At 41.5% G+C, this 14427-nt stretch overlaps 1 protein-coding gene across 1 annotated transcript; it reads right to left on the bottom strand.

Moving 5' to 3' along the window:
• Positions 1 to 3731: 3731 nt before the first annotated feature.
• On the bottom strand, positions 3732 to 13862 carry CLBA1 (clathrin binding box of aftiphilin containing 1). The gene is made up of 6 exons (XM_051769988.1): positions 13818 to 13862; positions 12238 to 12918; positions 8600 to 8748; positions 7028 to 7157; positions 5642 to 5755; positions 3732 to 4744 (listed from the first exon to the last, which is right to left on the bottom strand). The coding sequence occupies exons 2-6, from the start codon at positions 12694 to 12696 to the stop codon at positions 4577 to 4579; spliced, it is 1020 nt and encodes a 339-aa protein (XP_051625948.1). The 5' UTR covers positions 12697 to 12918; positions 13818 to 13862; the 3' UTR covers positions 3732 to 4576.
• Positions 13863 to 14427: the final 565 nt, after the last annotated feature.

Genomic DNA, 14427 nt, shown 5'->3' on the forward strand with positions numbered 1-14427 from the left:
TGACACTTAAGCCTTGTGTGCTTGTCAGGCTGGGACAAAAACCCTGCCACTCTGGGCTAGTGAAAGGCTGCGTGTACAAATTAAATCAGCAGCTCCAGGTTTAAAGGTTTCCATCCCCTTCCTGTTGTGGAGCTCTACAATGAGATCCTGACTCTTCTGAAATGAATGTCAAGGTTTAAACTGAGGCAGAATCCCAGTTATCCCTCATTTTTAAGGGTTTAAATTGAGAGGAACCTATTAATGTGCCACTGTAACAGTTACGTGAAGGAGGACCTTCCATTTTAAGGGGTAAAAATGTTCATATATGCATTGAGGCATAACAGAGCACTCTCCAGAAACCTGGTCAAGTGGAAAGTGTCCCTGCCCATGGCTCAAAAGCCCCATCCAACCTGGTTATGAACGATCTCATCATTTGATTAATGAGACTGCACTGGCTGCTGCTTACAGACCAGGAATTCTTCCTGCCTTTTGTCCTGGAGCCTGCTGACCAGAGGGTGAAAAACAGGTCTAGAAGGAACTTCACAGAAACCTGGTTTTGTGACCACCATGCCATTGCGACTGTCTCGTTACTGAGGAAGGCACTGCAGACGCTGCAGCACAGAGCTGAGCTTGTGCCAGTGGCAGCAGAAAACGCTGCCTTATGAGGGGGTGCTGCAGCTCAGCCTTTTAGGAAAGTGTTTCTGAAGTATTGCTTTTGGGTCAAGCTGAGATTCTTTAAAGGTAGTGTAGGGTCTCATACGCTTACATAGATTTTAGTCATGCTGAAAAATCTGAGCTTAAAACTGCAGAGCAGCTCAGCTCAGTGCAAAGCTGCTTCAAACACAACTGCCTGGGGACATGTTGGTGCTACCCGGAGTGCTCTGCCCAGCTCTGTGTTCTGTGTGCAGGAAGGGACACTTAAAAAGACTAATTTCCCAGCTCAAGCAAGAGTAAAACACACAAAAATAGCCCATCTGTTAGCTCTGCGAGGAAGATGAGTTGCAATTTTGAGTTATTAAAAACCAATATCAGAAGTGAAGAATGAAGCTATCTGAAGTCACAGAAGTGTGTCTGTAGAAGTGTGTGTTATTAAAGCAGATGTTCAGGGAAGCTGGAAGATTTCTGGCATTTCAGGGTTTGCCCAGCATTCACAGCTCGCCTGAATTGAAAAAGAAAAGAATGTTGCAACTTCATTCCATACATTTTTCCTCTCATTAGGACCCCGCTTATCCCAGCAGAGCACTAAGCTGCAGTTGCACTGGCTGTGCTCTGGCACCCAGACTGTGCCATGGGATGGCAATTTTGGAGGTTCTCACCCGTTTTTCAGTAGAAGAAGCAGAAACTTCTGGATGTGACTGCAGTGAGCCTGCTGCATCTGCTGGCTGCATTGCTGCTTCTCTTTAAATCTTCCAGAGTGGATCTGGAAAGTTAAACTCATATCCACAAAGAAGTTTGGGGTTTAACAATTAATTTGAATGCAGCTCATTTTTAGCCAAATTCCCTCTACTGTCCTAACTGGAGTAGGAGTACTCCAGGAAGTCCCATTTTTTAAACTATGAAAACTGATCTTTTTAGATGAATCTGCATTTTGAAAAAAACTGTTAAGCTTTTACAAGATTTCTTTTGTTTGTTTTTCACTCCATCTTCTCTATATGCAACCAATGGTGTACTTAATGGTATACTTAGAAAACAACCTGGGGTCTGAATCTCTCCTCCTTTTTTATCTCTTTTTATTGTTAATTAAATCCCACATTTTAGAACATGCATTGAAAAATTTTCAGTCTTTCACAATTAAGTTGGTTTTTTGGGTTTTTTTTTTGCAAAGCTGTTTACAGCATTCCTTCCACAAAGGAAGCATTTCAGTAATTACATCACTTATTGGAACTTTGTAAAACTTTGTTCTATGGGTATATTTCCCTCTAATCTCAGCACAGGAGAAAGGCATTCCTGTCTAGCCCTGCTGCCCAAAACTCTTGCCTTGCTCTTGTTTTCACCTTTTCAAAATCCTAAGCAAATGTCAGAAATCTGTGGTATTTGCTTTCCGCAAACACAGAGTACAGTAACACGTCTAGTTCATCAAAACTCAGGATTTCACAGCTGAGAGCTCACAACTGAGATGAGAAATGATGAAATTCATAGCTAAAAATGTACTAAGACACCAAGTTTTATTTCCTCCGTGCACCATTTTCACAGCACAGGCCCCTGGTGCCTCTGGGTGCAGCCGTGCATTCCGGGAGCAGGCCCACGGCTGTTGCTGGCACGTTCTGCCGGGTGCTGGGGATGGCAGGAACAAGGAAATGACTAAAGGAAATCAACAGCCACTATTTGTGCAAAACACGCCAGAGGGGTTTCCGGCACCCCTTGTTTCCCAGGATAACCACAGAAGGCAAGGCTGCTGTTTGCTACGCAGTGTGCCTGAGAGTGGTTGGCTACACTCTGGTTGGTGAAAGTGATCTCTTGTCACTTGAGAGAGTCCAGTTTTCTCTTTGTGGGTACCACCAAACACACAGATCGTGTCCGAGTTCTGATGAGGGCTGGGGGGCTGCCAGGACTCCACAGCCATGAAGCAGAATTGAATTATTTTGTAATTTCAATTTTGCTGCTCTTTTCTCTAGAAGAGGTGAACTCATTAATCTCAGGCTAGAAACAGGAGTTAAGAGGTCTCTCAGTTCTCTTATGCAGCAGTTAGGGCTCAGGTGGCTCAAAGCATCTGCCCAAAAGAGAAGGACCTTGAAAGGCGGAGCCTCTCACCTGTGGAACCCCAGTAGTTTTTTTATCCCAGTGAATCATAGGGGCTGAACCTTTTTTAATTTCCATTCTGCACCTTGTACAGGGCTGTAAAACCTGGTACTATGAGGGAGAGATGACATATTCATCCTTTTCCCAGAGTAACAGTGCAAAACATTCTTCAGTACTTTTATCCAATGTTAGCAAAAGCAAAGGCAAACTTGAAAGCCCAGAGGGAAAGAGAGTCTGGGCTCCAGTGCATCAGCGAGTGCTACACACACTACAGGTTGCCCCTTCAAGCCCCTCTGCAGAGCCCCGCTTGTCTGAAAGCACAAAAAGTGGGATTTTAGTCTTATAATTGATTTTAATAATGTTTATTACCAACCCCAACTATTCATTCACCCTTTTTTGGCAATCTATTATTTTTGTGAGCTTATGACTACGACCCATGTAATACGTATTTAGCTGCTCTGAAAGAATACAACTGAAATTGAAAATTAATTCAAATCTAGTGTTAACTGAAGAAGTTAACCCTGCTCTTCTATCCACATGGAGTTTCCAGGCTGGCATTGCAGAACTCCCTCCAGGGCCAGGGAAGCTGCAGAGCCGCTTTCAAACATCACTTTTCCAAATGCTCTGCTCCACATACTGAGTAACCGGTGCACAGTTCATCCCATGCTAACAGCACTAAGGTATCATAAGCATTACTAAAGTTATTACAGCAATTATAATGTCACTGATGAACAGTTTACTAGGTTAAGGGTTGAAGTCTGTCAGTGCTTTATAATATTTTTAATTCTAAGAAGAGAATAGGCACATTATTAAATAATTAACTGACTTAGTTTTGGAACACCCAAATTTGTTCCCTGCTTTTTACACGTAAAACATCACTTGCAGTGCTTACCAGCTCTTTAAAACAAAAAGCCATATAAAATTTTCATACGGCCAAAGCAGCAAATAGATTAGTAACTTGTGTAAAAATTACTACCAATGAATAAATAAAGCTGTTGCAGTTGGCAGGGGAGCACCATGGATTCTCTGAATGACAGTGAAGTGCATCCCCTGTGGCACTCAAGCTGCAGGAAGACGGGCAACAGTCGATAGTTACTATAAAATTTTAAAAGGGCAGCAATTTACAGCATTTTTGTGCAGTGCAAGTCCCGAACTACAACACTGCTCAGCTTTAACAAGCAGGTTATGCGTGGTGTAAGTGTGGCTGAATGAATCCAACAAGTCCTGTTACAATCAGCTTCAAACGAGGTGATTTATTTCAGTCAGAAACCAACGCCAGGACAAAACATTTCACTCCCCCCACCCCTATCACCACAGCAGGATTTACTAGACAGAAGTTAACACAGTTTTATTTTCCTAAACCCCAGTGGAAGATCCCAGATGTAGAAGGCTCCTCTCATTACATCCAGCAGTGGCAAAGCAGCAGATCTCAGCTGATCCGAACTGGACCAAGTATGAGCAGAGATGGTGACAAGGCACACATTACAACACACCTGAGCTGTGGGTAGATTTTGGCAGGGAAAGGAAGGTTTTGACTGAAGAGGCATTAAGGCTTGAAAGGTCAGTAGTTCAGGGGACTCCAACAGAGTATCTTTAAAGTGTGATTGCAGCTGCAGCATTTACTGTAGGAGACACAGCTCTGCAGAAAAACTTAGCAGGACAAAATTACACCTTTAACTTCACAGCTAAAGAGGAGAAATCTCTTTTAATAATGTGACTTTAGGTACCTTGTATACAGCAATACGTCACTTTCCTAAAGAACACCTGTAGCCTATAGTACCAAGTCAGTAACAAAATTAAAGTAAACTGCATTCAGTTCAAAAACAAACAAAAAAAAAGGCTAAAAAGTGCATTTAGTTCAGCAAACATCACTACTGAAAAATTTCATTTTTAGGTTGTTTGTAGTGAAAAGGTGCTTCTTCCTTGGGATTGTTATATACTGTGTGTTTTCATTTGATGGTGTGGTTTTCAAAAAGAGGTTACAGGTGAAAAGGTGACCATGTCTGGAGTCTGGTGATACAGAAAGCTGAGTGAGAAAGAAAAACAAAGTTAATTTTTTCCATCCTATAGAAGGTTAATCAGCTTGCATATTTCAACTTAACTTTAATAAATGTTCATAAAAATAAAATTAGCATGGGGGGGAAAAGGGACACAGCTAGGAAGATAAATGGAAAACATCCCATTATATGATTTTACTTACTTAAAATTAAATGGCAACATATGTTTTGTAATGAATTTTACTTTGAGACCCCAAAATGCAAGTCTATTCCAGAAAAAAATTTTGCCCAGTTACCTTAACTTCGTACCATGATTCCTTTCACTTTTACTTTTTCTTCATCTATTTTAAGCCACTTCTCCTTTCTCTAAACCCTGTCTCTATAGTTTACACTTTCCAAGTGTGATTCAGCCACTGTGATCCCTCCCTCACGTACTCAATTAAGAAAGCAGAACTGATTTATAGAGGAATAAGCTGGACAGTCTCTTTTAGTTCTTTATCTCTGGAATCTCCAGCCTATCATCTCTTATGTGCAAGGTTCCCAGAGCAGTTACACACCTTCACTGTCCATTGCAGTAAATGGAATGAAACAGAGCAATGGAAGTGTGCCTCAGACTGTCTGTGCCCACAGCAACAACAGCTGCTCAAGCTTATTCTCTGCTGGGGAAGGGACCTTGGATGAAGAATATTCCTCCAAAACAACACAATTTTCCTTCCAACTTGCATTGCTTTAGCAAGAAGCAAACAAGTGCCCAGGTACCCTTTCTAAAGCTGTCAGAGAGGTTTCAAAGAGCAAAAAAACAACTCCATATGCAAATAGTTACACCAGGACCAAACAATTACATGAGGACATATGCTAGAACAGCTGGCTACAGCAGAGAGGAACATGTAAAATACACTCTGTAGTTCTTTCAGAGCAATTCTTACCTTGGTCTGGATCAATGCTTTGCAGTCATTGATACTGAATCCATCAAATCTGAAGTCCTCATTATCTTTGACATTTGATTCCTCAGAAATATCATCCTGGTTCTCTGAAATGTCCTGAAAAAAATTTTATTTATGAATTTATTTATGCATTTCTGTCTGATCTCAAAGTATATAATCTAAAGAGAAGTTTCCCTCAAATAACAACCACCACTAAATTTTACTTTCTGAAGCTGTGTTTCATCATGTGTTCCCCTTTGCATTAAAACAATTTTATGCTAAAACCAGTTCTACCTACTCACATGAATCTATTTGTGACTCCCATTAATAAAAAAGCAATTTCCAGTTAAAATTAGCCTTAATTAATGCCAAAACATTGATGAGAAATATATCTTTATCAGTATTTTTTAAAGCAACGTAATTTTCCTGTAACAGAAAAGAAAGAAGTAATGATGTAAGTTTAAGCTGCCTGGGCATTGATTTAATGCTGGTGTATCTGTGGTCTAGAAAGGAACAGAATGGGAGTTTAACTGTGTTGGAGAAATGTCTCCTCTCTCTGTTAAGTCACAATTCTATAAAAGTGACTTGCATGTGCAGAATAGGTCTTCTACCTTCAGCACTGTCATTCTGTTTGTATATAACTTGCATGAAAAGTCAAATATGTCCAAAAAATCAGTAGCTTGCCAACTCCATGCTTCAGCAATCACATATCAACTGAAACAGTTATTTCTGAAAATTACTTGTGACTAATTGATCCCAACTAAGTAACTGAATACTTAATCATCTGAGACAATTTTACCTTCTCAAAACAAGAGATTAAACAGAGACATTCTTACTTGAGATCTTTCAACACTGTTGGTTTGGTCTCAATTCAATTTAAAACACATTCTCCCTCGAGCCTTGCAAAAGCAGACAGAGGAATAATCTGAGGAAAAGGGAAGCTGAACACACTTTCAGTTCCTATACAGTAAAAACATCCAGTAATTACTTTAACAGACTCCCTGATTCAAGTCTAATTTTCACTTAACGGAAAGATATTAGAGGCTAACAGTTTTCTCATACTCTGAGCAAAAAAAGTAAACAATCCTACTGCACGCACACCTGCATGCTAATTCTCCATCTATAACGAAATACCATGTAACAACAGGGCACTATGTAGGGGAGAGTTCAATGTAAAGACAATCAAAGTTTGATCCTGGACAATTTCATGGTTACTTACACATAAATATGAGGACACACTAAACTATCGCTTTAAAAAGCTCTCTGTAAAAAAAACTTTTTGACTCACCCAGATCTAGTCCTTCATGCATCTGCATGTACAGCTGAGAGAGGACCAGACTCCTAACCAAGTGTTTGTGCTGCCATACTGGCAAACCACTGTTCAATTACCTTTTGATTTGCATCTATTCCAAGAACACTCAGAAGGTTTTCTTGGCAATGAGATTTACTCCAGGGATGTCTTAAGCTGGGGGTGTTATCAGAGTCTCTAAGTGTTCTCCATAGGTTTCCAGAATTGATCCTAGAAAACAAAACACAGTTTGAGGTTATAAGCTGTATGAGGTTTCCAGTGAATGTAAATAACATACAGTTGTCTATTACCCTACCTCAATCTAACAAGCAACTTATCTTAAGAGTCCTACATTCAGTCAAACTATCAACCCAATGTACTAATTACCTTGCATGACAATTAGAGGAAACAGTAAGTTAACATGGCTTCAGATGAGAAGGGCATCAGAAGCACATTTCAGAGAGTGTTATATGCCAACAGCTCACATCATTCAATTGCTTCTGTGAAATGTGGGTAGAGTTCAGCCCTATCAGTTCTGCACTTTGCGTTTTCTGTCTCTCAAACCTTTCTCCGTCCCACAGGTCACACTTCTCCTCTGCAGCACCTGCTGCTCAGGTGGGTGACCTGCACCTGCTTTGGACGTGCCTGTGCTACAAACCAAGCCAAAGGCACTCAGTGCTGAAATGGTGAGAATTACAGAGCTCTCTCCACATGGTATTTTCGATTCTCACATTGCATTCATCACATATAAAAATCCAATTGGATTTTATTGAGTACAGGATCTAGTTATCATTGACCTGAGTTATTAATCACAATAGGTCAGGGCTTTTTTGTCTGTAGTTGGTACTCTCATATAATACCGTAGTCCCTTTTATATATATATTTCTCCACAATTTGATGTTGATTAAAATATAACGCGTATGCAGAGAACTTGCCAAAAGGATGCCCACATTAAATGTTTTAACTACATTTCTTCTGAGTCCTAGGACCTTTCCCAAGTATGGTCTGACCCAATTTTCTAGATACAAAGCCTCAGAGTTATGCAAAAATAACTACAATACTGTTCACTAACTACAGTACTGCTCAACAGCTGCTGATCCTTCACAAACATGTAACAAATCTAGAAGTGTTCCAGCTGTCGCAAGAGAAATCTTAGTTAATGATGATAATTGCTATTAACACAACCCAGGAAAGAAGCCAGATGCACCACAGATTCTGAAGCACATCTGGTTTAACATGAGAGGAAGTTACCAACTGGGAAAATAGGGGGGGGGGGAAAAGGTTTGTGGGTTGTTGGTAGAAGCAGCAGCCTCCGATGATTAAGAAATAAGTGGGATGTGCTGTAAAGAAAGGACAAGCAAACAGGAAGAACAGGCTGCCTGTTGGGTTCTGGCATTCCAGAGGCTTAGTCATAAGAAGGCACACCAACAGCAGGAAAAACCCTAAGCAGGAATTTGTAATTTTGATATATTCCCTTCATTGTTTTCCAATGGCTAAACCACCATCCATTTCCTCTAACAATACAGCACAAAATTGCTAAGATGAAGAGTGTAGTGTTAAGAAAGATTTTTGAGTGTACCACTGTGGATTTTTACATTAGGAAATAAACAGTGTAATCGCTGAGATTGCTGAGGAACTTTTTTTTTTTTAAACTGTTGATCTAAACTCATTACCAAAGTTGATTCTTCAGAAGTTCAGTTATCCCAACATCTTCATTATTTGTATCAAGCACTTGATCTAAGCTTCTTATGCTTTCTGTGGACTGTGATACAAAGACTTCTGGAAAGCCCACCTTAAATATATCCTCATAGCTGTGGTCTGCCTAGAAAAAAAAAAGAGAGTTTTATTACATGTGTTATACGGGTCACCCACACAGTTCACAAAGGACCTAGTCCAAAGACTACAATTTTTCTGGAGATTGTCCTATTGTTTTAAATATTTTTATTAATATTATTGGCACAGAGAGACTGAGCCCATAGTTCAGCATTTTGAGTGTTTACGTAGAATTAGAGGAGGAGAAGCGGGAATCCAAGAGTTTCTGAAGAACCTTAGTCTCCAACTTCCCAGCTTCTAAACCATAGACTGGTTTAGCACTCAGGACTCCTTCTTCTGCTCAGATAATTCAGGACAAATCTGACACACACATCAACTCCAAAGCTTGTTTTGCTAACTCAGTGTTCAAATACTCCTAATTCAGCCAAACGTAACACAACTGCTAAATGCTACAGCTACCAGTAAATATTTGCACTGTGTAGGTCTGCAGAAAAGCTGGGGTGAGGATGTCTCTATATCTTTGCATTTGCACCAAACTTTTTACATATTAAAAATCAGAGCCAGATTTGCATACTTGTTCCTCCTCCAGCAGTGATGAGGAGGAAGTTTGAGAGACTGAACACAGCCACAGGAGTGATCCAAACAGGCCTACTGGAAGTAACAGGGCTATCTGATGACTAAGAAATACATATACAAGGGAAAATGTGCATAACTTGCACCCTATCCTAAAGGGATATTATCACACCGTCTGGTTCAGAAGCTGTGTCCTTTTATTCCTTCAAAGAAGGAGTTACTGCAATTTTCTAAATAAAAGGAATTAATTGACTTTACCATCCCTCCAAAGGACTGCAATCCAGGAGCAGCAACATCGTGTGAAAACAAGAGAATGGAACAAGTCAGTTTGTTTTCTTTGCCCAGCAAGCGACCATTTAGTCTGAAAAATGTAAGCATGGATACTCCACATTTTGACAGTTTCATTTAATTGTAATTGAAACAGCTGAAATAAACTGAGGTACTTCCACAGTTTTATTATACTGAACTCAGACAAGTGCAGTGAATACTGAGAGACTATGGATTTAATCTAATGGTGAGTGGGCAGAATCAACAGAGCTGGTAGAAGGATTCTGTGCTTCTGAGCCTGCTTCTAGGAACGGAATTTGTGCCCCACGCGGCTTCCTCCTGAAGCAGGGCCTTGCTAAAATGCCTATCCTGATGAGCAGCTCCTGGGACACTCAGAGACTCCCAAGTAAAATCCTTTGAATCTTGCCCAAAGTGTCACGATACTTTCAACCACTTTGTAAATTATTTCAACTTACACCAGAGATACTACATACAGGATCCTGAAAGATGCCTGAGAAGCAGAATTTTGTGAAAGCAAACTTGCTAAAGCATTGACAGTCAAGGATAAAACACTTCCTAGCAGGTACCAGAACTGAAATGGGATGGAAGTTAAGGAAAAGCCGGGCAGTTGCTCTTGGCTTTGGGATGGGGGCAATTACAGCCATTACAGCCACAGAGAGTGTGCATCAAGGGGAGCACAGCTCTACCTCAATTGTAGTATCTTCTCAGAGCCTGTGATGCTTCTCCAACACACATACAAGTCACTGACAGTATAGTCAAGCCAGATGAAAAATGCAGGGTTTTTTATTACCTTTATTACTGTTTACTTCAGTGTGTCTTTCTAAAACCAAATTTGGGTACATTTCCACTTATCTTGTAGCTTTGTACTAATTATAAAAACATGAACGCACACATTTCACAACTGTGCTTTCTGATTAAATCCTCTCTATCCCATTATGTCAGAACACCACAGGGCTTAAACACGTGCACCCATCCCTCTCACAAAGGCCAGTATTTAAAGAGCATGTGAAAAGTCCTTTAAGTGTTCAGTTATGTAGGCAAAACATCCAGCTACTACAAGGAAATCAGCAATTGTTTCCATCTCAAGATGCATGATTCTGCTCCAGATCAACATAGTTTAATTAACTGAAGCAATAAATATTGAAGGTCAGACTTCTGACCTCAGATGATCCATAGAGGTCCCTCCAACCTAACTGGCATTTTTTCTATTGATCACACGGAAGACAGAGCCCCAGTCCAAAGAGTTTATGATCTCAAACAAACAACACAAAAAGCACAGGGATAAAGGACAAGCTACACATATATTCTACACTCAAATTTCTCTCAGCACTGTAGCTGTTTCTCTACCCTCGACAAGAAAAGCCAGTGTGAAACTCTAAGGATGGTTAACTTATTTAGCTCATACTGGACATTTTCTTTTGCCTTTAATAGATGCAAAATAGAGCAAATGCTTCGGTAAGACTAAGATCTATTGCTTTTGGAAAGAAGCCAAGCAACCTGCTATATTCTATTCCGGTTTCAGTCATTACAATAGTCCCTTTTTTCAACAGAAGACTTCTTGTCCGCCATTTTCAGCATTAGAAAAAATTTGAGTTCTTTGTTTATGCATGTATCTTGTGTATCTCCACTCAGTCAGCGTGGGCAGCTTATCCCACCTGCACCTTTGTGCTTTCCCGAATAATACCTGTGCAACAAGTAAAATTCCTAGGCAAGGGCAAGAAAACCTGTCTCCAGAAAATCCCCGGTTCCCTACACCTATTAAAACTCATCTAACAGACTACATCCAGTAAGTTATTACTGCTACAGATTAACCCCATGGAAGTCTTAGTTGATTGTTCTCTTTTTTTTTTTTCAAATGTTGTAATTTAGGATAAAAGTAGTAAGAATGGGGAGGAGCTGCTCTGTATTTTCATGTTCTCTCTTCCTTTTTGTTGCTTTCCTTCCCTTTGGTGATGCATGATTGGGCCTTATGGAAACACACTCATCGCAACAAGGTCTAACCCTTTACCTGAACCTTTCTTTGAGCTGATAAGGATACATTACATTATTTACTCAGGATATTACCTGTAACATCATAGGAGAGAATGTAACATCCTATGCTATAAAAATAAATTACAATAAAAGATTTTTATTCTTTTGTGTGTGTGTGTGTGTGTGTCATTTTCTCCTACCACCATCAGTCTAAAATTCCCGAAAGACTGTTGATATTATTCAGGCAGTATATTAAATAAAAAAAGTAATTTTTTTTACCAATTTCTAACTCAATGTTAGGTTGGTTTTCTTCAATGAGCTTGCAGGCAACTCTTAGAATTTCTGTCCACCCTGCTTTTGTCACCCACCTTCCCAATTTTTTGTTTCCTATGCTCTTTCTTGTCTAGGTTTTAAACTGCATGTGCTTCAGGGCAGGGTTCATGGTTTCTAAGTGCTTACTTTTTCCTAGTGTCTAGAAGCAAAGCAGTGCATTACATTCTTTAAGGCTCTCCAGCAGGACAACTTAAGTATTTGTCAAACAGTGTAAAGAAGTTGCTTTTGTTCCACTTGAGTTAGCTGCAAAGCAGCTTGACAGTTTCTCTCCCTGTACAACATTACCCTCTGTAGAGAAGACAGATACAAAACTTGAGATGTAGGAAGCCGTAACACAAACATTTCTGGTCCTTGGTTTACTATTAACACATACCTCATTCAGAGAGCCCAAAGCCTCCTGTATCCCACTGCACAGAGATGGCTCAGCACAGAACTGGGCAGCAGAAGGGCTACAGCGTCCGCTGCTTAACTCCCTGTCAGCTCCAGAAGGTTTTGTTGACTTCACCAAAACTTCAAGATTATGACTGAATCTCTCTGATTTGTCTAACGACTCCTTGAAGCCTTCAAAATCACCCCAGGAACCACTGGGTTCCGAGGTACTAAGACTGCTCTCAGAAATCCCCTCACAACTTCTCCCTTTGCTGTTCGTTACAGGGAGGCTTTGCTGCATTACTTCGAGATTAATAATTTCTTCATTATTTGTCTTGTCATTCCAGTTACAGTCACTTCCACTGACAGACACACCACCTGCTTCAGATGCCAGGTCTTTTGGAGACCCCTGGTGTGACATGCCTGTATTAGTAAGACTTTCTGCTACTGACAGGTTCTGCATCTTTGTTTGAGAAAAATTAATTTGTTGAAATCTGCGCTGCAAAAAGGTTACTGAAGTTCAGTTGCATTAGAAATCCGAGTGTTTCCAAAACAAAATCAAATTCTTCATTTCACCCCAAAGAATAACAAGACTGCTAAATCAAAACAGGATGTCCTTCAGCCTCTCCTCCAGTAATCGGCATGTGCACGTAATTCAGCCTCACTTTCTGTGTAGGATATTTGCCTGCAAAAAAAGGATTAGAAATAAATACTTCTGTGATAAGGGCTGTGTAGGAATAAAGATCGCTGATAAGGTAGGAGAAAGAATGCTTTGGTTAAAATAAACACATTCCAGTATTATCCACTGAAAATTGCTGTAGGCAAAATCATTTAAAATTTATATTCAACTCTCTGCCCACATCACAAACCATTACATTAGTGAACAATATTCAGCAAATACGTAACAGAAGTTGCTGGATATTAACTCAGTACTGAGTATACAGGAGACAAACCAAAATAACTATAGACAAAATCCAACACTTCGAAAACATTTTCCATAACTATTTCATCCACCTCGTGCACACCCAAGCAGCGCTCTTTCTGTCTGCATGGGCTGCCCCATCTCGACTGTGATCCTATAAAAATACAGCATTTTCAACTATTTGAGTAATCGAGCCATGTTTAATAAGTTCAGTTTGGCATCTGTAGATGACACAGGTGGTGATCATTTTAGCATTTATCACTAGATTATCATTAGATTAACTAATTATCATTAGATTAACCCCATCTCCTCAAGTACTTTTCCGAGCTATTGGGGGAGGGGGGCAGGTTAGAACACACACTAAACCCACTTCTGGCCGCTCTTAGGTATTTTCTGTGCTTAAGAGAACACATTTTGTGTGGTTTTTTCCCCACGTTCCCCCCGAAGGCGGCCCAGGCATAGTCCAGGGGGGCAGCAGGTCCCTCCCGCTGCCAGGGACACGGGGCACGGTGGGGTCCCCCGGGACAGGGCAGGGCAGGGCAGGGGATGCGCGTCCCGGAGCCGCCGGCGCTTCACCCCGGGGAAGTGGCTCCTCCACCCACGTCCCCCCGGCGGCTCCTCCAGCCGCGTTTTCCCCCTGTTGGGCGCGGGAACAGCCTTACCGCCGCTCCAGGGCCCGCCGCCGCTGCCCGGCAGGTCGCCAGGGGCGGGCCGAGGTGTGCGGGGCGGTGCGGGGCGGGACGGGGCCGGCCGGGGACAGCGGAGCCCTCCCACCCTCCGCCCGGGAGCAGCGAAGGCAGAGGAGCCCCAGCCCTTCCTCAGCCCCCGTTCTCTCTCTCCCCTTTGCTTTGACAAGCGCCTCCCCGGCTCTCCAGCCTCGCCCCGGGTTGTCCGCACCCGCATCCCTTGGGTTACAGCCGCCCTTCCAACCAGAACCAGCTCCTGCCCGCCGGGAAGAGGCTGGTTTTATAAACCGTGATGTGAAAAAGAAAAGTATTAACTTCCCCCCCCCGCCCCCCCCAACCAGCTTCTTGCTGCGACCTGGCAGGCTAAGGACGTGCAGTTTGATGGTGGTGGTTCCTGTTTGATTTTAATCAGAGAGTAAAATTTAGCTAGAATTCTCACATAGTTACAAAGTTCCGGGATACGAATTTAAAAAAAGTGACAATCAACCCACCCAGAAATATAACCTCACGGTAAAATGGTAGGAACGGGCCAGCAACAGCCTCTCAGGATCTCCTCTCCCTCCCTCTGTTCTTTTGCCCCCCGAGG

The sequence above is a fragment of the Manacus candei genome, unplaced genomic scaffold (genome assembly GCF_025592945.1).
Source record: "Manacus candei isolate 608988 ecotype Guabito, Panama unplaced genomic scaffold, ASM2559294v1 h1tg000113l, whole genome shotgun sequence".
Lineage (NCBI taxonomy): Eukaryota > Metazoa > Chordata > Aves > Passeriformes > Pipridae > Manacus > Manacus candei.

What these genes read in the sequence shown, in the direction of transcription:
- CLBA1 (XM_051769988.1), bottom strand. Translation starts at nt 12,696, where the DNA reads ATGCAGAACCTGTCAGTAGCAGAAAGTCTTACTAATACAGGCATGTCA. An exon ending in CTTTGGGCTCTCTGAATGAG is followed by an intron (nt 8,749 to 12,237) that starts GTATGTGTTAAT and finishes TTTTTTTTCTAG; the next exon opens with GCAGACCACAGCTATGAGGA. An exon ending in AAGCATTGATCCAGACCAAG is followed by an intron (nt 4,745 to 5,641) that starts GTAAGAATTGCT and finishes TTTCTCACTCAG; the next exon opens with CTTTCTGTATCACCAGACTC.